The sequence below is a fragment of the Leucopleurus acutus genome (genome assembly GCF_964270905.1).
Source record: "Leucopleurus acutus genome assembly, chromosome: 5".
Taxonomy (NCBI): Eukaryota; Metazoa; Chordata; class Mammalia; order Artiodactyla; family Delphinidae; genus Leucopleurus; species Leucopleurus acutus.
Window position 1 is genome coordinate 3,062,507 of NC_139147.1, and position 23,687 is coordinate 3,086,193.

A 23,687-nucleotide genomic window follows, 5' to 3' on the forward strand; every position below is an offset into this window, starting at 1 on the left:
AAAATATGTTTAAAAAAAAAGTCTGTCAACGACTGCAGAACACATATTCTTTTCAGGTGCCTACAAAGTGTATACCAAAATAGACCCTATGCTGTCCACACACACACACACACACACACACAAACCCGCAACAAACATAAAGGAACTGCAACCATATAGAGTATGGTCTCTGACCTTTAAGAGAATCAAACTAGAAATCAGTACAGAAAGATAGCAGGAAAATCTCCAAACACTGTGAAGCTAAACAACACACTTCTAAGTAATACATGGGCCAAAGAGGAAGTCTCAAGGGACATAGAAACAGACATTGAACTGAATGAAAATGAAAATACAACACATCAAAATTTAGCTGTGGGACACAACTAAAGCAGTGCTGAGAGGAATATTTATAGCACGTCATGCTTGCATTAGCAGAGAGGAAAACCCTCAACACAATAATCTAAGAACCTAAAGAAAGAAGAGCAGAAATAAACCTAAAGCAATAGCAGAAGGAAGGAGATAATAAAAAGCAGAAATCTATGAAATAGAAACAGAAAAACAAGCAGAAAACCAATGAAACTAAGGGCCGGTTATTTAAAAATATCGATAAACTGACAAATCCCTGGCAAGACTAAGAAACACAGATCACCAATATTTGGAATGAAGAGGGGGACAGCACTACAGACCCTGCAGACATCAACAGGGTAACAAGGGAACAGCTACAAACAATTCTAAACACATAACTTTGACATCCTAGATGAAAATGGACCAATTCCTAGAAAAGTGTGAACCACTACACTCATCCAATATGAACTAGGTAATTTGAACAGTCTGTATCTATTAAGGAAACTGAATTTCTAATTTAAAAACTCCCCCCACGGAAATTCCAGGTGCAGATGGTTTCACTGGAGAATTCTACCAAACATTTAAAGAAGAAGTAATACAATTCTGACCAATTTCTTCCAGGAAACAGAAGAGGAGGGTACATTTCCCGATTCATTTTATGAAGCTAGTATTAACCTGATACTAAATTCAACAAAGACAACAAAAAAGGAAAACTACAAATCAATATCCCTCATTAATGTGGAAGCAAAAATCCTTAATGAAATATTAGCAATAGAATTCAGCAAGATACACAAGTAAAACCCATAAGTGAGTTCAGCAAGTCACAGGATACAAGATAAATATACAAAATTGACTATATACTAGTGATGACCATGGAGACTCTGAGATTAAAATCACAACACCAGGGGCTTCCTGGTGGCGCAGTGGTTGAGAGTCCGCCTGCTGATGCAGGGGACACGGGTTCGTGCCCCGGTCTGGGAAGATCCCACGTGCCGCGGAGCGGCTGGGCCCGTGAGCCATGGCCGCTGAGCCTGAACGTCCGGAGCCTGTTGCTCCGCAACGGGAGAGGCCACAGCAGTGAGAGGCCCGCGTACCGCAAAAAATAAAACCCAAAAAACAGTACCTCCGATAAAATCACAACACCATTTACAAACACTTAGAAAAGCTCAAACAACTTAAGCGTAAATATAACAAAACATATGCAGAAGCTGTGTGCTGAAAGAAATAAAAGAAGATATATAGATGGTGAGACCTACCATTTTCATGGTTTGAAAGACTCAACATAGTAAAGATGTCATTTCTCCCCAGATTAATAGATAGACTTAGCACCATTCCTATCAAAACCCCATCAAGATTTTTTGTAGAAACAGACAAGATTATTCTAACATTCCCATGAAAATGCAAAGGAACCGGGAGAGCCAAAACAATCTTGAAAAAGAAGATAAAATGGGACAAATCAGTCTATCTGACTCTAAGACCTATTACATAGCCAATAATCAAGACTGTGACATTCGTGGAATGTTAGACACAGATAACAGAACAGAGGACCCAGAGTGGTACCCACACAGACACGCCCAACTGATGCTTGACCAATGAGCAAAAGCAATTCAATGGTGGAAAGTCTGTTTCTCCAATGAATGGGGCTGGAGCAATTGAACTTTCACAGGCACAAAAATAAGCCTCGAATTAAACCTCACTGTTTATATAAAGTTTAATGCAAAGTGGATCCTGGATGCAAAATAGAAAACTATAAAACTTCTAGGAAAAAAAATAGGGGAAAATGTTCAGGTTCTTGGGCTAGGCAGAGAGTTCTCAGATTTCACACCAAAAACACAGTCCATAAAAGGGAAAATTGATAAACTGGGCTTCATCAAAAGTAAAACGTTTCCTCTGAGAAAAATCCTGTTAAGAGGATGAAAAGCTATAGTCTGGGAAAAAGATATTTGCAAACCACGTATCTGACAAAGACTTGAATATAGACGATGAAAAGAACTGTCAAAACTCTACAGTGAAAAACAGAACAGCCCAATTTGAAAATGGGCAGAACACACGAGCAGACATTTTACTGAGAGAATATATAGATGGATGACAAGCACATGACAAGTTACTGAGCTACATGAGTCACTGGGAAATGCAAATTAGAACCACACTGAAATACCACTGCACACTTATCAAAAAAGCTAAAATAAAAAAAAAGTGACAACCCCAAATGCTGGAAAAGATGTGGAGAAAATGGATTACCCACACATCGCTGGTGGGAATGTAAAACGGTACAGCCACTCTGGAAAATGGTTTGGCAATTCCTTAAAAAAACTAAACATGTAAGTACTGTGTGTCTGACCTAGCAATTGCCCTCTGGGGCGGAGAATGACAAGTTATGTTCACACAAAAGCTGGCACATGATGTTCACAGCACCTTTTAGTTTTAATTGCTCCAAACCAGAAACAACCCAGATGCCCTTCAGTAGGTGAATGGATAAACAGACTGTATTCCGGCCACACCATGAAATATTACCCAGTAATAAAAAGGATTGAACTTGTGATACACGTAACAACCTGGACGCATTTCCAGAGAATTATGCTGAGTGAATAAAGTCAATCCCCAAACTCACCCACTGGATGAATGCATTTACAGAACGTTCTTGAAATGACAGAAGTCTATAAAGATGGAGAACAGATTAGCGAGTGCCAGGGGTTAGGGAGGGGTGGGGAATAGAAGGGAGGGATCTGGGGAAGGCTATAAAAGGAGGGCTCGTGCACTGGGGGGATGGAATGCTCTGTATCTGGACTGCATCAGTGTCAACAGCCCAGGGGTGATATCTTACTACAGTTTGAAAGATGTTACCACTGGGGGAAAAAGGGTAAAGGGTGCCTGGGTCTCTCTGCCTTTTTTCTTACAACTGTATGTGACTCTATAATCATTTTAAACGGTTTAATAAAAAATTTAATAGATAGAATGGAAAGAAAAAGTTAAGGGGGAGTTTTCCCTTGGACTTTTGAGGTAGGCTCCTTTGAGCATTATAGGATTTTGATGCCGAAATTTATTACTGCCCCAGCAGTAATAACGCTTCTCGCCACTTCATCCCATACCTTCCTGCTCCCAGCTCAGTCCAAGGTGTGGACACTCGTATTCCGGTCCACGTAATAGCTACACCTCAGCCCATGTGCCACCCGTGGCAACAAATCCGATGTCCTCCGAAAGGGCATCGGCACAGAGGTGAGCTGGCGGCAGGAAAGCCTCAGGGCGCCACTGCCCAGGCTGCGGTGCTCACGCCACTGCCATGCATGTAATTTCACCCTGAGCTGCCTCTTTAGGTACTGCGCAATCTGCATTCTTTTGCAAGGGGAAAAGAGCGAAAAAATGCCTCTATGCGAAAGGCCAACCACACCCACACAACCATAAACAGAGCCTGATCAGGAAGTAGGTGCCTCCCGCCACCCCCCACCCCCTGCACCCCGGAGCACTGGCATTCCTGTCGCGGGCCACTGTTTCCTCCCAGGGGAGTTCCGAATTTAAAATTAATTGACTTAATGTGTGTAAAGTACTCAGGGCAGCGCCTAGCCCGTGGCGAGCGCTCCGATGTTGGCTGTTGGCTGTTGCTACTACGTTAAAAGTGTTATTACATCACTAAGGGTCCCTGACACCCACAGGTGTTGTTATGACATCACTAAGGGTCCCTGACACCCACAGGTGTTGTTATGACATCACTAAGGGTCCCTGACACCCACAGGTGTTGTTATGACATCACTAAGGGTCCCTGACACCCACAGGTGTTGTTATGACATCACTAAGGGTCCCTGACACCCACAGGTGTTGTTATGACATCACTAAGGGTCCCTGACACCCACAGGTGTCGTTATTACATCACTAAGCGTCCCTGACACCCACAGGTGTCCTTATTACATCACTAAGGGTCCCTGACACCCACAGGTGTCGTTATTACATCACTAAGGGTCCCTGACACCCACAGGTGTTGTTATTACATCACTAAGGGTCCCTGACAGCCACAGGTGTTGTTATGACATCACTAAGGGTCCCTGACAGCCACAGGTGTTGTTATTACATCACTAAGGGTTGCCAACAGCCACAGCAGTTGTCATTACATCACTGAGGGTCGCTGGCAGCCACAGGCTCTCTGACACCTTCTCTTGCTTTGAGTGTCTTCCCCGGTGCGTGCACTGTCCCTGGGGTGACAGGCAGAGCTCTGGGGGGAACCAGGTCCAGGCTGAGAAGCAGTCACATCTTTCCTGCACTGTCCCGAAGGTGCTCTTCATTCCCCTAGAAGCCTCAGATAGCCCTAAACCCCTGCACCTGGGGGCAAGAAGCAGTTTTCAGTCGCAAACATTAGTCATGCCCAACCTTGGTGGCCAAACCACACCCTATCAGAAAAGTCTGACAGCATGTGGGAAGCCCATCTATTTCCTAGATGCTACGTGGCATATATCGAATTAAAAATATCGAAGCATATTCAAGTGTTTTTGCTTTGCAAAGTTTAAAATAGCTTTAAGAGTAACCAGCCACAGCCAGGGATGCTGGCAATTCAGGGTTGGACGTGATTGGGTCTTTGGGGTCTCTCTGGATCTCGAAGTTTTTGAGAAAATTGGGAGACAGGAACTACGACTGAAAGAATGGGAGTCAGAGCAGAATGGTTGCTGGTCCACAGGATGGAGGCTGAGGGGGAGCCAGCCGAGTCATGGGTGACTCACGTGCTCTCCAGAGAAAACTCCGCTCCATGAGAACAGCTGATGTACCATCAGAAGTGTCCCTGAACCTAGCACGCGCCAGCGAACATCCGGGACACCGCTCCAAGCTCGCCGTGATTTACTCCTAGGCACCCACAGCTTTCACGAAAGCAAAAGATTTAATAAAGGCCAAATGGTCCGTCGTAAGCACAGAGGTCTCCGTAGGCTTCTCATCAGCCTCTTCGGGTCTGGGCTGCTTTTCCCTGCTTCCACCTGGATGGGCCTAGCCTAGATATTCTGGGGGCCTTATCTGGCTGGCCTCTCGGTGACGGGCCCCGACGGGTAAATGCTGGGGCTGGCAGGGTCTCCCACACATCACAGAAGCGTTTAATTTAGTTCCAGGACAATCTTGGAGCCTGGCAGAATCCGAGTCCTGTTTTAAGGATGCTGCTAGATCAGTCCAGATTCTGGCCGTAGATCTGCACCAGGGTGGCCCCAGGAGCTTCCGCTGGAACAGAACCGAGGGGTCCGGAGCAGCCCACCCTGCGCAGACGGGTGCAGAGCCGCCTACTGGGGTTTGTGGGCAGGACGCCGCCCGTGGGCTGGCAGGACAGCACCCACCCCCTCAGCCCCGCCCTGCCCGTCCCCGATGCCGGCGGCTGCCCGACTCCATGCTGGCCTGCTGCAGACGCTTCGAGGAACCCGCCTCCACCTCTCCCAGCCCTTCCAGGAACTGTTTACTTGTTTCAGACAAATCCTGAGTCTCTGCAGCACAGAAGGACATAAAGATCTGGTTTAACTGATCGACAGGACAGCCCGGCCCCCTCATTCCTGAAGGTCACCTTGAAGGTGACGCCCTGATTGGACAGGCCAGCCAGGTGACGGGCACCTCTCATCCCACCCCGTGCTGGACGAGACAATGACAGCCATGGCCATTCCTCCATCCTCCGCTCACCTGAGCTGGCCGGCACGCATACCTTCCTCCCCCGCTGCAAATGGAAGCAAACGCAGCCCTGGTAATATGCTGGCTCCGCACCTGTGCATGCAGGGAGGGGACACCCTGCATGGGGACACCGGCACCTGAACCCCAGCCCCCAGTGGTGCGATGGGTGGACCGCCTGGAGTCCACGGTGGGTCCCAATCTCTCCTGATACGTCTGCAACTGTTGCACAACATTGCTATTGTGTCTCCATGCTGTTAGTATGATGTGTGAGCTGTCCGACCTTATCTACCTCACCTGAAGCCCTGAGCATCGTTCAAAAAATACATACTTAACAGACACCCTCCCAAAGCTTTTCTTTTTTTTTTTGCGGTTCGCGGGCCTCTCGCCGCCGTGGCCTCTCCCGTTGCGGAGCGCAGGCTCCGGACGCGCAGGCGCAGCGGCCACGGCTCACGGGCGCAGCCGCTCCGCGGCACGCGGGATCCTCCCGGACCTGGGCACGCACCCGCTCCCCCCGCACCGGCTGGCGGACTCCCAACCACTGCGCCACCAGGGAAGCCCAAAGCTTTTTTTCTTTTTTAAATGGATATCCCTTCAGAAAGGGGTGTTTTGCTTTGCATGAGGGAAAATCACCCCCATTACTTGGCCCAAAGAGACACCCCAAGGCCCTGAAGATTCGGGGAGCGTTTATTTCCAGGGCTGTGTGTAGGAAGGGCCTAGAGGGGACTCCCTCTCTGTCCCCTCCTGCCCCTCCTTCTGGGAGGTGGCACTGCCCCTCTCCAGGAAAGAAGTGGGGGAATTCACCTCTGCCCCACTTTGGCTCTCCGGGCCCCTCCAGCCAGAGAGGATGTTCTAGCCCTGGGCACAGTCATCGGCAATTCACTGTTTATGGATGTCATAAAGTAGACGTGCAGAAGGAGGACGCTTCCTTTACAACCCAGGAGCACAATAAAATGATATGATGAACAGTGACCTGGCCTCGCCCCTTAAAGGAACAGGTGCCCTTTCCACGGTCTGTCCTGTCGAGAAATCATCCTTGTTTATCAGCGGCCAAAGGGCCGTCCCAGGTGACCCACGGTGTGACTTTGACTAGATGCTTTCGCCTCCTGTTAGCCACTCAGATGTGACAAAGAAAGCAAAGTGGACCAAAGGGCGCTGGCGACCACATCTGACATTTGGAGAATGTCCCGTAACCGTCTCGGCCGAGTCCTCGCAGGATCACTGCAGACTCGCCGGACCTCCGCGGCAGGGACTGGGTTGTTTTCTTTTCCCCTTTCGCTTTTGGAGCTGGGATTTGTACTGTGCGTAGTTGAGTCTGATCTCAGGTGTTGGATACAATTCCTCCCTATGCCCTCCTTTCCGCGTAGTTTTGAGAAAAATGCCTCGGAGGGAGAAGCTTCTGGGACAGCTAGCAATGCAAGTTTTCTTTATTGTTCTGTGGATTGCAACAACCAAAACAATCTTCACGGAGCACTTTCTAGGTTCCAGGCGCTGTCCTGAGTGGTTTGCCCACGTTGATCATGTAAAGCCTCCTAAGAGCTTGAAGTGGCTGCGGAGAGAAAGCCATGGCACGACCCGGCCAAGCCCACCTTGCCCTGCCCCCCACCAGGCATGTCCCCACGTAGGACTGCAAAGATGGGCAGTGTCGCACGGAGCCCAGGGGGCAGAGATGTTCTGCACACTGGCCTCCTCCCTGAGAGCCACCCCTCCTCCATGGTGTGGTCGGGGGGTGGACTTTTCAGGGAGGAGGCCACGGGTGTGACATTCTCTTGAGGATGCCCTCGGAGGAATCTGAATCTGATCTCCAGCACCTGATTGACTGTACAAGCTGGAGGGACTTTGTCCATTATGTGATAACCTTGAATGTCTCAGTGAGGGGCACTCTGTGCGAACGTTTAATTACGGTGAAACCAAAGGGAGTCAAGCCCGGTTCACTGCGTCTGGGCTTTGACGGTGTGTCACATGACCCCAGAAGACCGGCGTCAGGGAGAATTCTGTCAGGATCAACTCCGATCCAGTAAGATGATCGAAGGAGGGCTCCTGTAAAGCTCTATTAAGAGACTGAACCCTTTCTGAGAACCATCTGTGGACGTTAATGGTGCACAATTGCAGAGGCTGCACAAGATAAACTAAAAACAAAAAACCCCAGATGACACAGAAGTTGAAATGAGCATGTCCCTATAATTGCCTTTTATGTGGCAAATGTAAGTACATCCAAAAACTAAAGAAAAAAGATGTTAGTAAGTAGTAAACAGACAGGGGATCTTAAAAGAGGAATCCATGAATAAGAACAGAATGAAACTGTTGAATTTAAAAGTGTATCTGAAACAAACAATTCACAGATGGGTTTAGAGCAGTTTGGAGTGAGCAGCAGAGTCAGGGGAATTGAGGACAGATCATTAGGGATTCTCCAATCTGAAGAGCACAAAGAAAAAAATCTTAAAATAATAACAGAGCCCATCACACAAGGGATAAGAGCAAACTTTCTAACATGCATGTAATTAGTCTCAGAAGGAAAGGCGTGAGAACGGTGCATAAAATACACGTAGTGAAATAATAGTGGAAAATTTTACAGATTTGATGAAAACACATTTATGTACCATGGAAGCTCAACAAAGGACACCAAACAGGATACACAGAAAGAAAACCAGGGCACGACATGGTCAAAGTGCTGAAGCCCAGATAGAAAGGAAAGACACCTTGAAAGCATCCAGAGGGGAAAAAGGGGACGATATGATTCATAATGAAATGATTCATCTGCAGGGGAAAGAGACCATAAAAGCTGACTTCTCAGCAGAAACAATGGAAGCCAGGAAAAAAAAAAAAAAAAAGGACATCTTTAGACCTCTTTTAAAAAACAAAAACAAAGCTCTGAATGCAGCATTCTACACCCTGAAATATGTTTCCAAACGAGGGCAAACGGAGACACGTTCAGAGAAGCAACAGCTGAGAGAATTAGTCACTAGCTGTTCTGCACGTCAAGAGATGCTCAGAGAAAAAAGAAAATTTTCAGGCTGAAGGGCTATAACATCACTCAGGAGTTGGAATCTACGGGAAAAAAAAAAAAGCACCAGAGATGGCAAATAGGTAGGTAACTACAAAAAAGTTATCTTTAAGTTTCTTTTCATTATTTCTTCAAAGACAGCTGACTGTTTAAAGTAAAAATTTTAATACTGTACTGTGGAGTTTATACTGGGTGTAGGTGACCTTAGCTGCTCCGCCTGCTCTAAGAGACCACAGAGCCTCGGTGGCTTGTGAACAACGGAAATTTACTTCTCACAGTTCTGGAGGCTGGACGCCCAAGACCAGAGCGCCAGCAGAGTCGCGGTCTGGTGAAAACCACTGCCTGGTACGTAGATGGCCAGCTTTTCAGTGTCTTCACAGGGCAGAAGGAGCGAGGGAGCTCTCTGGGGTCTCTTTTATTAGGGCCCTAATCCCATTCATGAGGGATCTGCTCTCATGACCTACTCACCATTCAAAGGCCCCACCTCCAAATGCCATCACATTGGCGGTTAGGATCTCAGCGTGTGAATTTTTTTGGGGGGGACGCAAACATTCAGTGTGAAGCATAGATGTAAAGTGTATTGCAGGGCTTCCCTGGTGGTGCAGTGGTTGAGAGTCCGCCTGCCGATGCAGGGGACGCGGGGTCGTGCCCCGGTCCGGGAAGATCTCACATGCCGCGGAGCGGCTGTGCCCGTGAGCCATGGCCGCTGAGCCTGCGCGTCCGGAGCCTGTGCTCCGCAACGGGAGAGGCCACAGCAGTGAGAGGCCCGCGTACCGCAAAAATAAATAAATAAATAAATAAAGTGTATTGCAGCAATAGCTCAAAGGTTGTGGGGAGGAATTTTACTGCTGCAAAGTCCTTACTTTTTATGTGAAGTGGCACAATATTAATTTTAACTAGGCTAAAAAGTTAAGGATGATTTAAAAATGGGCAAAGATCTGAAAAGACACTTTGAGAGAAAAAAAGACATACAGATGTCAAATAAACGTGAAAAGATGCTGAATAACGTTAGCGGATTGCAAATTGAAACCATAATGAGATACCACTTCACACCTGTTAGAATGGCAAAAATCCAAAACACTGACATCACCAAATGCTGGCAAGGCTGTGGAGCAATAGGAACTCTCGTCACTGCTGGTGGGGATGCAGAATGGAGCAGCCAGTTTGGAAGGTATTTTGGTGGTTTCCTGTTTTCTTTTTAAAACATTTTAAAAAATATTTATTTATTTATTTATTTAGGTTGCACTGGGTCTTAGTCGCGGCACGAACGATCTTTCGTTGCGGCGCATGGGCTTCTCTCTAGTTGTGGTGTGTGGGTTTTCTCTTCTCTAGTTGTGGCATGGGGGCTCCAGAGCGCGTGGGCTCTGTAGTTGGCAGCACACAGGCTCTCTAGTTGAGGTGCGTGAGCTCAGTAGTTGTGGCGTGTGGGCTTAGTTGCCCCGTGGCATGTGGGATCTTAGTTCCCCGACCAGGGATCGAACCCATGTCCCCTGCATTGGAAGGCGGCTTCTTTACCACTGGACCACCAGGGAAGTCCCAGTTTGGTGGTTTCTTACAAAATTAAATGTATGATTCAGCAACTGCACTCCTGGGCAGTTACCCAAAGGAGCTGAAAAGTTATGTCCACACAAAACTTTCCCACAAATGTTTATAGCAGCTCTGTTCATAACTGCCAAAACTTTGAAGCACCCCAAGACTTCTTTCAATAGGGGAAGGAATAAATCAGCCCTAAGAAGAAATGAGCTATGAAGCTATGAAAAGGCATAGAGGAACCTGAAAGGTATAGTACCTAGTGAAGGAAGCCAATCTGAAAGGGCTGAAGACTGTATGATTCCAGCTACAGACATTCTGGAAAAGGCACCCCTATGGAGACAGTAAAAAGATCCGTGGTTGCCAGGGGTCTAGGTGGGGGGATGGATGGACAGGTGGAGCACAGAGGATTTTTAGGGCAGAGAAACTACTCTGTATGACCCTGTAGTGGTGGATGCAGGTCTTTATGCATCCGAAAACCCACAGACTGTATAACACAAAGAGTGAACCCTGATGTAAACTGTGGACTTTGGTTGACAATGACGTGTCAGTGTTGGCTGACTGGGGCAAATGTAAAGCTCTGAGGCAGGATGCAGACGGTGGGAGAGACTGAGTGAGTGTATAAGGAGGGAATGTGTGGGAACTCTGTACTTTTCACTCACTTTTGTGTTTTTATTGGTCTCCAACAAATAAAGCCTGCAATTAAAAAAAAAGGTGAAGGATGCACGGTGAAATATAACAACCAACTAAAAATAATGCAAAAAGCAGAGGTAAAGAGTCAATAGAAGAGGAACTTCCCTGGCGGCCCAGGGGTTGAGACGCCGCCTTCCAGTGCACCGGGTATGGGTTTGATCCCTGGTCGGGAAACTAAGATCCCACATGCCTCGTGGCCAAAAAACCAAAACATAAAGCAGGAGCAAAAGTATAACAAATTCAATAAAGACTTTTAAAAAAGCGCTAATTTCTTCCATTAACAAAAAAAAGAGTCAACAGAAGAAATAAAATAGAATACAAAAGTTTATCCAATGAACCCAAGAGAAGAGGAGGAACCAGGAAACCGAACCCAAGATCAATAAAAAAAACAAATGGCAACATGGTAGATCTAACCTCAAGCATATGAAGAAATACATTACATGCAAATGAATATAGGAAGAAATAACACCAAAATTACACAGAATCTTTCAGAAAACAGAGAAGAAAGTAAATGCCCCAATATGTTTTCTAAGGCCACCATAACCCCACAATCAAAGCATGACAAAGACATTACAAGAAAAAAGTTATAAGCCAACGTCCTACATGAGCATGGACACAAAACTCCTTAACATATTATTAAAAAATAAAACCTAGCAATATTTAAAAAGGGACTACATCCTACATCAGGGTAAAGGTCCCGTATACCCTTTGTTAAATTTATTCCTAAGTATTTTCCTAGGAACACTTCCTGGGAATACAAGTGGGGTTATCCCAGAAATGCAAAGTTGTTTTAACATTCGAAAATTAGTCGGTATAATTCACTGCCTTAACAGAATAAAGGAGAAAAATCATATGTGATCCCAGTAGATGCTGAAAGAACACGTGACAAAAATCTAACACCTATTTATGATGGAAAAAAAATTAGAAAACTAAGAATAAAAGGAAACTCCCTCAACCCATTTCAGTCAATGCACAAAGAACCTCTGATAAAATTTAACACAGAAGATTTGACCAAAAAAACCTCTTTGTGAACTGGGAGAAGAGGGCATCCTCAATCTGACAGAGGGCACCTACAAAAAAACCTGCAGCTCACGTCACATCCAATGGTGAAAGGGTGAATGCATTTCCCCTGAGGTTGGAATGAGGTAAGGATGTCTGCTCTCAGTCTTATTTAATTGTATTGCAGTTTCAACCAATGCAACAAGACAAGTAAAAGAAATAAAATCCAAAAAGACTGGAATGTAGAAAGTAAAACTGTCTTTATTTTTAGAAGATATGATTGTCTCTATGGAAAATCCTAAGATTCTATGAAACAACTACCAGAACTAACCCATGAGTTAATAAGCAATGTCACAAGGTACTACGTCAACGCACAAATATCTGTTGTAAATGAGGAGCAAACAAATGGAAAATTACGTGAAGATCCCATTTACATAACACCAGAAAACAGAGGACGCTGAGGAACAGATTTAACACAAGATATGCAAGACCTCTATTCTGAAAGCTATAAGTGTTGCTGAGTGGAGGGATGTATCATGCTCGTGGTTGGAAGACTCAATATTGTTTAGATTTTATTATTCCCAAATTAATCTATATACTGAATGCAATCCCAGTTCAAGTAGAGAAGCCTTTTTGAAAGAAATTAACATGTTGATTCTTTATTCTAACATTTGTAGGGAAAAGAAAAGGACCCATAGAACCAAAACAACCGAAAAAGAAGTACAAATGTGGAAGGTTACCGGATTCCAAGCTCTAGCAATTAAGCCAGTGTGGTCTTGGTGTCAGGACAGACAAAGAGATCCATGAAACAGAACAGAGAGTCCAGAAAGGGACTCACACATACAGAGTCAATTAATTTTCAATAAACATGCCAAAGTGGTTCAATGGAAAAGGAAACTCTTTTTTAACAAGGGATACTGTGACAACTGGGTACATGTACGGAAAAAAAAAAAAAAAGAGGCCACAACTCCTACCTCACACCATACACAAGATTAATTTGAAATGGATCACAGATTGAAATATAACAGCTATAACCCTAAATTTCCTGAAAATGTATCTTCATGACCTTGCGGTAGAGAAAGGATTCTTAAAGAAGACACAGAAAGTACTACACATAAAAGAAAACCTGTTCAATTAACTGCATCAAGTTAAAAACTTCTGCTCATCAAATGACCTCTTTAAGAAAATAAAAAAGGTAAGTCACAAACTGGGAAAAGATACTTGCTATATATACATCTCACAAATGGATTATATCCAGAATATATGGTTTCTTATAAACCAGTGATAAACACTAATACAACAGTCTAAAAACTGCACAAAAATACTTGGAACAGACACTTCACGAGGTAAGATATTCAAGTACCCAATAAGCACAGGAAACCACGCTCAACAATTATTAAGTCATCCGAGAAATGTAAATTTAAACCATAGTGAAATATGATTCTACGCTGACTTGAGTGCCTAAAATTAAAAACATTGAGAATGCCTAGTGTTGGGTTGGCTGTGACAACGGGATCACTCATACATTACTGGTGGGAACATAAATGGTACAGCCGCCTGGGAAGACAGTTGGGCATACGAACCAGCAACATCACTCCTAGGTATTACCCAAGATAACTGACAAATATGTCCATAATAAGACGTGCACAATGCTTACCGTAGCTTAACCCCAAACTGGAAATGTCCATCCGCAGGAGACTTAGTGACCAGGGGTGGAGTGCTCATGAAACAGAATACTACTCAGCGATACAAAGTAAATAAACGACATGCATGAATCTTGAAAACATGATCCTGAGCGAGAGAATGCAGACACAAAAGAGCTCACTCTGTGTGATTCCATTCTCATGAAATTTAAGATCAGGAAAAAGCAATCTGCCTCTGGCAAAAGAAAGCGGTGGTTTCTCACGGTGCGTGGGAACAGATTTGAAGACAAGCACTAGGGAATTTTTCTGGGGCGATGGAAGCGCTCTTTGTCTTGACTGGTGTGGTGGCTACACGCGTGTGCTCTTTTATGGAAATTCATCAGATGGTACCCTTTATGTCCGTGCATCTCACCGCACAGTTAGAGGGGACATGGATATGTGTGTGACTGGTTTTTGCAGATGCATAGTGGCGGAGAGCGTTTGCTTCCTGTTTGAAGTTTTGCTTCCCAGAGGTACGGTCAGTCCTCGGTATCTGCAGGGGATTGGTTCCAAGACCCCTGCACCCGAGGACAGCAAAATCTGCTGATGATTTTGGTACCCTTAGTCGGCCCTCCGCATCTGTGGATGTGGGACCGCGGACACCAAGGGCCGACTGGACCAGATTCTGTAGTCATCACATGCCGACTCTGTGTCCGGTATTACCGTTTGCCACCCGCCTTCCTGACAGTGATGGGCTCAGTGTTTCCGCTGTCGCCTAAACCACCCCAAGGAGCAGGTGAACACGCAATTCCCTAAAGCTAAAGAAAGCAGAAGTGCGCTAAGCCCCTAAGAGACCTCACGGGAGAATAGGAGCTTTCGTTTTATACACTGAACCCTTTTTGTTTTCAAAAGAATACAAGTAAAGATGACTAAGGCTACGATGACCAAGCTGTGGGCAGTGAAACTGCGCTAAAAATAGAAAATATTATGAAGAAGCATTATTATTCCTCCGAAGCACCATGCCTGTGCTCAAATGTCAAGCATTAACTTCACTGGCAAGTGAAGACGGCAGCCAGCCCTCCATGTTTCAGACCTTAGGAAGCAGTCCTGGCTCCACGAAAATTCAGCAATTCCAGACAGACACAGCTTCAGCCGTGCAAATGTGTCCTCTAGGGCATTTTAAATGATAGCACCATTTAGTGAGCGCTCCCCAAGCGGCACGCACCGTGCTAAGCATTTTGTATGAATTACTTCATTTATCCTCGTAAGAACCATGCGGGCGTGTATCCTAATTCCTACTTTGCAGGGTAACTGCGGTGCAGCGTGGTCAGTCGCTTTCCTGAGACCACTTCACCCAACTGACACCTGAACGATGGCAGCTGGACGGTCCCTGCTTCTTAGGTTTGGATCTTCCAAAGCTGACCTGGAGACAAGGAATCAGGCGCCAGCAGGGCACGTGGAGGTGGTCCCAGGAAGGCTGGGGGGGCGTGGGGAGCGGAGGAAAAGCAGGGAACTGTGAGCCGATGAGCAGGGGCATCCAGGCTGATCGTTCTGGGGTCCCTTTGGGCAACTGCATATTCGATGTGTAAACTGTCCCCACCGCTCCACCCAGGGGCAAGGAAGCCAAACACTTGCCCGCGGCTCCCTCTCTGGCAGGAGGACTGTTCTCGGGCGTCAGCCTTCGGAGCTTCCCGTGCAGAGGGAGTCCACAGGCAGGGGACTCAGAGGAGGAAGCCCTTAGTCTGCATGTGCTCTTTTCTTAGGCCCTTCCTCCAAGGTAGCTGGGCTCTTGTTTTTTTAACTGAAATATTTTATCTAACCCAACTTACCTCAAAAATATCTCATTTCAACATGTATCATTCCTAGGAAAACTTGCCCACACCTGTTCACTACTGCACCATTTACATTAGCCAAAAAGTGGAAACAGCCAAACTGCCCGTGAGCTGATGAGCGGAAAAACACCACGTGGCTCTTCCACCCAACAGGACGAGCGCTGACCTTCGCTACAACCCAGAGGAACCCTGCCTACATCAGGCCGAGCGAACGAAGCCAGGCACAAAGGGCCGCGTACTCTGTTACACGACACGTCCACGACAGGCCTATCCACGGGGACGGAAGGCAGACAAGTGGTTGCCAGGGAGCAGGGTGAGGGGATGGGAGCAGGTGCTGGCAGCTATGGGGCTTCCTCTGGGGGTGTGGAAACCTGGCATTAGAGAATGGTGATGGCTACACAGCGAGGTGCATACACTACAAACTACTGAATTTGTGCCTTTAAAATGGTGGGTTTATGCTGTGTGAATTACATCTCAGTAAGATAACATGAAATATAAACGTTACTCATGAGCTATCTTACATTCCTTTTCTCCATGCTGAGTCTTCAAAACGCAGTGTGCATTTTGCATTTACATCTGCAGCTGGACGGTGGCTGGCCTTCTTATACACGTGGTTGCTGGGTCAGGACTGGCCCGTCCTTCTCTTCTATGAAAAGTCATGTTTTCCACAATACTCTTCTCTTCACTGTTTCCTAATATTTAAACAGCAAAACAGGAAGACTGGGGCATTTCTGCACTGCCCGGCCCCACCAGGACCGCTAGGGGCGTTTATTGACACGTGTGGCTCAGAGGATCAGCAAAGACGGCGGGGTCCCCAGGAGAGGCCAGGCCCACGGCTCCCGGCAGCTGCACGTAAGTCTGGACACAAGGTTCCTGAGTCCTCTCGTGAGGTTGTTTTTCCCGCCATCGTGAATGTGGCCTGGCGACTGCGGGGCCGGTGGGGCTCCTTACAGGCCCTGACTCAGGGCTGCATGGCCAGGACTGGTTACTGAGCGGGGGCGAAGGCCGAGAGGCTCCAGGAAGCCAGGCCAGGTGTTGATGGATGCGAGACGGAAGGCTATTTCCAGAGAGAGAAGCTCAAAGAGTTAAAGACTCCTACGAGCAATTCCCAGAGGGCAGAAAGTCACACAAATCCTCTTTCTTCTCCCTCTAGCAAGGACTGTGCAGACATCTGATCACGCTGCCACGCGCCCCCGTCTTCCTCTCCGGAAGCTCATCCCTGTCCCGTCCACCTGCTCGGCTTGTTTTCTTCCCCTTTGTTCTTCAAAGGGACCCTCTTCTGGATGGTGTCAAGTCGTCAGCGGCCGTCGCAGGGAATGCTGTCCCCCAGTGTGGCGTCTTAGGGCTCCGTCCTCGGTCCCTCCCTGGCTGGGGAGCTCATCAGGCCCATGGCTGCAAACACCACCCACACCGACAGTCCAGTGTCACGTTGTCACATCCCCAGCTCAGGTGTGACGGCTCCCCTAGACCCGTCTACCCGACATTGACGTCCAACAGGCAAACCACGCCCCCCCGCCCCCGCCGCCCTGAGCCCACGTCACCCTCAGCTCACACCCTCACAGGGCTGCTGCTCCACCCTTTCTGTGGCTCAGGCCGGACCCCCGAGGCTTCTCCAACTGCTCCTTCTTCTATATCTCACTTCCACTCAGTCAGGAAGTAAGCCTGGTTCTTCCTTCAGAACACACCAGGATCTGATCACTCCTCACCACCTCCCCTGCCCTTCCCACATGGGAATCAAGGCACCAGCTCCTCACGGACCTTCAAGGTCCCACATGACCTGCCCCCAGCAACCTCAAACCTCATTTCCAAATGTCTGAGCTCCGAAGAGCTGGAGTCAGGAATGCTTGGTGGTCACCAGGGCGTCAGTGGGGACCCCACAGGGGTGGCGCCTCAGCTGCAGGACGGAACTCTCCCTGGAGTAGGGGTTCTCTAGAACCGTCCTAGCAAAGCTAAAAGACAGGTCTCAAAGGCATCAAACTGATTTGTAAGTAGCTTAACTGTCTGCCAGGACAGAGCCTATGCTCTTTAATGGAAGAAAACAAAATCCAGATGGTCCACAACATAACAAAGAGGCAAACATGAATATCCAGAGACACGAAGAAAAAAATATAAGTGTCGACAGCAAAGATGATAACAGTGTATCATGGGGTCTAAAACATACGTAGGAGTAAAATGTGTGACATAAAGCACAAAGAATGAGGTAGGAGAAATGGAATCATGCTATTCTGAGAGTCTTGTATCATTGTGAAGTGGGGTAATGGAACTGAAAGGCAGACTGTGATGAGTCACTGGTACATATTGGAACACCAAGAGCAGCCACAAAGAGATAAGACAAAGAAGTACACTTCATAAATCAAGAGTGGAGGAAAAAAAATGGAATTAAGGGGCTTCCCTGGTGGCGCAGCGGTTGAGAGTCCGCCTGCCGATGCAGGGGACACGGGTTTGTGCCCTGGTCCGGGAAGATCCCACATGCCGCGGAGCGGCTGGGCCCGTGAGCCATGGCCGCTGAGCCTGCGCGTCCGGAGCCTGTGCTCCGCAATGGGAGAGGCCACAACAGTGAGAGACCCGCGTACCGCAAAAAAAAAAAAAAAAAAAAAAAAAAGGAATTAAAAAATGCTCGGTATCCAAAAGATGTAGAAAGAGTGGAAAATACCGAAAAGAATAATGAGAAAAATAGAAAATGATTAACAAGGTAGTAGATTTAAACCCAACCATATCAATAATTACATTTAATGTAAATGGCTTAAAAACGTAATTAAAAAGCTTAATTTGCCAGAATTGATAATGCCACCTATAAAAAATCCACTTCAAATATAAAGTCATTAAAAGTAACAAGGTGGAAAGGGATATAGCATAGGAGCACTAAGTATAAGCAAGCTGGAGTGGTTATAGTGACATGAGATAAGGAAGACTTGAGAACAAGGGATAGTACCAAGGATAAAGGGCAAATTTTCATAGGAATAAAGGGGCTGATCCATCACGAAGACACAACAATCCTAAATAAGTATGTGTCCCATGACAGAAATTGAAATGCATGAAGCAAAACCTGAGAGAACTGAGAAATTTAACAACACATCCACAGCAGTTACCTATTTTACTACTCATCCTTCAGTAATGAATAGAACGAGCGCACAAAAAATATGTAAAGATGCAGAAAACTTGAACTACGCTATTGACTAACTTGACCTAATGGACATTTACAGAATCTTTCATCCAGTAATGACAGTACATGTCCTTTTTTATGTGTACATGTACCAGTCACCAAGATACACCATGCATCTCAAAAAAATCAAAAAAGACTTACGTTACATAGTCACAATGGAATGAACAGAAATCAGTGATGGAAAGATAACTGGAAAATACCCAAATATTTGAGAATTAGATAATATACTTCTTTTTTTTTTTTCTTTTCGGTACGCGGGCTTCTCACCGCTGTGGCCTCTCCCGTTGCTGAGCACAGGCTCCGGACGCGCAGGCTCAGCGGCCATGGCTCACGGGCCCAGCCGCTCCGCGGCATGTGGGATCCTCCCGGACCGGGGCACGCACCCGTGTCCCCTGCATCGGCAGGCGGACTCTCAACCACTGCGCCACCAGGGAAGCCCCTGGTCCATTGATTTTTGACAAAGGTGCCATGATAATTCAATGGGGGGGAAGGATCGTTGTTTTCAACAAATGGTGCTGGAACAAATGGATATTTGAGCAAGTGAACCTCAATTCTTTTCTCCCTCCCTTGAAGGTGGGCTATACTTAGGGACTTGCTTCCAAAGAATCGAGGAAGGAAAGGGGAAAATAGTGACTTTCCAGTGAAGAAGCCAGTGATCATGGGGGTGCTATGGCCTCCTTGTATTCTTTCCAAAAACCCACATCCCCAGGCTGATCATGAGAAAAGCATCAGACAAGCCCAGATTGAAGGGCATTCTACAGACTCTTCAAGACCGCCAAGGTCATGGCAAACAAGGAACGTCCGAGACACCGTCAGACCAGAGAAGACTGGAAGGCATAATGACTAAGTGTGGACTGGATCCTGGATCAGGAAAGGGACATCAGGAAAAAAACTAGTGAAGCCTGAATAAAGTCGAGGATCTAGTTAATAACAACAACAAAAAACAATAATAAAAAGTTTATTGTTAAGCCAAGGGCTTGATAAGCGCTTTTTATGTTAATAAAAAGTTATTGGGCTTCCCTGGTGGCACAGGGATTAAGAATCTGCCTGCCAGTGCAGGGGACACGGGTTCGAGCCCTGGTCCGGGAAGATCCCACATGCCACAGAGCAACTAAGCCCGTGTGCCACAACTACAGAGCCCGTGAGCCACAACTACTGAGCCTGTGTGCCACAACTACGGAAGCCCACGTGCCTAGAGCTCGTGCTCCACAACAAGAGAAGCCACCGCAATGAGAAGCCCGTGCACCACAACAAAGAGTAGCCCCTGCTCGCCGCAACTAGAGAAAGCCTGTGCACATCGACAAAGACCCAACACAGTCAAAAATAAATAAATAAATTTATTTTTTAAAAAGTTATTTTCATACGAAAAAAAGTTAGAACTCAGATTTTATTCTAACATCTACTATCAAAAGAACTGAATTAAGAGTTTTCATAAAGAGCTACTCAGGCATAAAAATATTTAAAGCAACCAGTGCTCCTATGTAAACGTTGTCACTTGAAAGATGAGACCCTGAGACACAGAAACATCAGGGCCTCACTCACACACCATCCAGCGCAGTATGGGTGGCATCAAAATTCTATTCTGTAGACATCAATTTTGAAAAAATTAAAATTAAATTAATATTAAATTTTAAAAAGAAAAATAAACCTCAACTTTTGCCTCAGACCATACACAAAAATTAACTCAAAATGGACCACTGACCTAAATGCAAAAGCTAAAACTATAAAACTTGTAGAAGAAAACAGAGGAGAAAACTTCACAACTATGGGATAAAATAAGATTTCTTTGGCCACAAAAAGTACAAACCATAAAAGAACAACTGGTAAATTGGGCCTAATCAAAATTTAATTCTGGTTATTGAAAGACACTCATAAGAAAAAGAAGAAGCAAGTTGCAGACCAGGAGAAGATATTTATAACATCTACCTGACAAAAGGTGTGTATCCCAAATATACCAGGAATGCTTTCAATTCAAGAGTGAGAAGGAAAACTACCCACCACCACCACAACCAACAAATCAGAAAAGATTTGAACAAATACTTCATAAAAGAAGATTTAAGAATGGCCAGTAAATACTTTAAAGATACTCACCATCATTAATCACTAGGGACACCAAATTAAAACCAGATGCAGTACCACTCCACACCCAATAGAACTGATTAACACAGAAAGGACTGACAATATCAAGTGCTGCTGAGACTGTGAAGCAACGGGAACTCTTGTACATTATGGGTGGGGGTGCAAGATGTGCAGGGAAAGTACCTGGCAGTACCTTTTATAAAGTGAAATATACACTTAACCATGCGATCCACCAATCCCATTCAATCCCATTGACTCCAAGGGAAATAAAAATACACGTCCCTGTAAATGCTTGTACTGGGATGCTCACAGCTGCTTTATTCATAAAAGTCCCCAACCGGAAATAACCCAGATGTCCTTCAACAGGTGAATGGATAAAACAACTGTGGTCCAGCCATACCTGGAACGTGACTCACCAATAAAAAGGAAAGAATCACTGATACACACAACACGTGAACAAGTCTCAAAAACATTCGGTCGAGTCAAAAAAAGAGGACACACGTTACGTGATTTCATTTTCTATGAAACTCTCAAAAAGGCAAATCTAATCTATGGTGTCAAAGAGCGGCTGGTGGCTGACAGAGGCCAGGAGTGGAGGGACAGGGGCTAAGCGGGAGAGAACACAAGAGAACATTTTTAGGTGATGTAAATGTTCCCAGTCTTGGTTTTGGTGGTAGTTAACAAGGATGTATAGAACTTTCAAGGTTTATCAAAATATACACTTAAATGGGAGCATTTTATTAGGCATCAATCATACATAAATAAGAGCGATCAAAGATTCAAAAGGAAATGGGATTTTAAGAAAACAACACCACTGACTGTATGAGGCATCCTGGGGGCTGACCTTTTGCCTCACAGTCTGAATGGTCAGGACAGATACTGGGCCCAGGGAGACAAGAGTGGGGTGTCACCCAGTGTCTGCTAAGTCGTCAGGACCGGGTGGGAGGGGGTGGGACTGGGCATCCTGGGGGTTTGCGGAGGGCAGAGTATGGCTGTCTCTGCAGCAGTACGCGGCTTTAGCTTCTGTAACAGTACCGGGCTTCAGATTCAAGGCCTAACTCATACATATTAAATCACAGGTGCAGCCTGGAGCTTTTATTTTTCTTTTAATTTAAAAAATGATAGCAAGGCCTTACCAGAGAGCTGCTTGATGGCCACAGGTCTCACTTTGTAGGGAGTCCTGCAAGAGAGAAGGCAGTTCCACTGTAAGATGCTGTCAAAGATGTTCATGCACATCTGGTTCGAGAGAGAAGCACTCGGGCTGAATTAGGATTCAGCCAATTAGGTCTTTTTAAAACGAATTTCTTTGGCAGGTCTGAGCTTTCTAATTCAGAAGAATTCTAAATACTTTAAATATATCATTTAAACAACGGACCTCCTCTATAATGTTCATATTTGGTTAATAAAATAAACATGTTGAATGCAGCTGGGATGGTACAGAACTGTCCTGGTCTGTCCCGACACCTGACTGATGCAGGAGGCCCTCCCTCTTTTGCTTTGAGCTCCTGGAGACTGCATCCCCCAAGTGCACAAGAGAGGATGGTGTCAATAACTCGGTCGAAAATGCACTGGCACCTCGGTGATGTCACCACCGGTAATCACGAGACCCACAGGGGGTGGGGAGAGGATACTGGTGATAGGAAAGGCAGAGTAAGGGTCACTGTCCCTGACATACAAGGACCTCTGGCAAAGGTCGGGGGGAGACAAGTCAATGGAAAATAGGCAAAGAATAGGAACAGGCAATCATCGATAACAGTTAATAAAAATAAAAAGAGGGACCTCAAGAAAGAGGCTATTTTTTTTTTTTTTTTTTTTGCAGCACGAGGGCCTCTCACTGTTGTGGCCTCTCCCATTGCGGAGCACAGGCTCCGGACGCGCAGGCTCAGCGGCCATGGCTCATGGGCCCAGCCGCTCCGCGGCATGTGGGATCCTCCCGGACCGGGGCATGAACCCACGTCCCCTGCATCAGCAGGCGGACTCTCAACCACTGCGCCACCAGGGAAGAGAAAGAGGCTATTTTTTTACCCAAATTTAGAACCTGGTAACATGAATGCTATGAGGCACAGGGACTCAGGGTCTCACAGGTATTGCTAGTGGGAGTACGGATTGCCATCACCTATGGGAAAGCAACCTAGCAGCACTCATTCAAATGTAAAATCCTTTGTCTCGGCACGTGAACCTAGGAACGAAAGTATTAACTCTTTTGGTTATCTTACACAGGGATACCTTCACATGTCACTCGTTCATTCATTCAACACGTTTTACACTCAGTGCTCAGTGTGGTTGGGTTCTGGTGATATAAGAGTGAATCAGGGCTTCCCTGGTGGCGCAGTGGTTAAGAGTCCGCCTGCCAATGCACGGGTTTGAGCCCCGGCCCGGGAAGATCCCACATGCTGTGGAGCAACTAAGCCCAAGCGCCACAACTATTGAGCCTGCGAGCCACCACTACTGAGCCCGTGTGCCACAACTACTGAAGCCTGCGCGCCTAGAGCCCGTGCTCCACAACAAGAGAAGCCACCGCAGTGAGAAGCCTGCGCACTGCAACGAAGACCCAATGCACCCAAAAATAAAAAAATAAATTAAAGAAAAGGACAAAAGAGTGAATCAGGCAAGAACGCTCTGCCCTCACAGATCCTACGTTCCACGGTCAAGTACACGTTGAAAGGACGTGAATGCTGCCATCCGAATGGCTAAGAAATATTCGGGCCCCTCTCTGCCGGGGCTGCGTGACACATTAGCTGAACTGTGGCGTGTCATTCAGTGTCACAAAGATGGAGATGAGCAAGCAAGTACTGACGTGGAGGGGTGCCCACAACATC

At 46.3% G+C, this 23,687-nt stretch overlaps 1 protein-coding gene across 1 annotated transcript in view; it reads right to left on the reverse strand.

Annotated features, from left to right (window-relative positions):
* Positions 1-23,687, reverse strand: part of PDE9A (phosphodiesterase 9A) — a 99,546-nt gene that overhangs the window by 34,088 nt on the left and 41,771 nt on the right. The window contains exon 4 of the mRNA XM_082838986.1: positions 22,005-22,048. Coding sequence (XP_082695112.1) covers positions 22,005-22,048 — 44 coding nt within the window. The remainder of the gene's footprint in view (positions 1-22,004; positions 22,049-23,687) is intronic.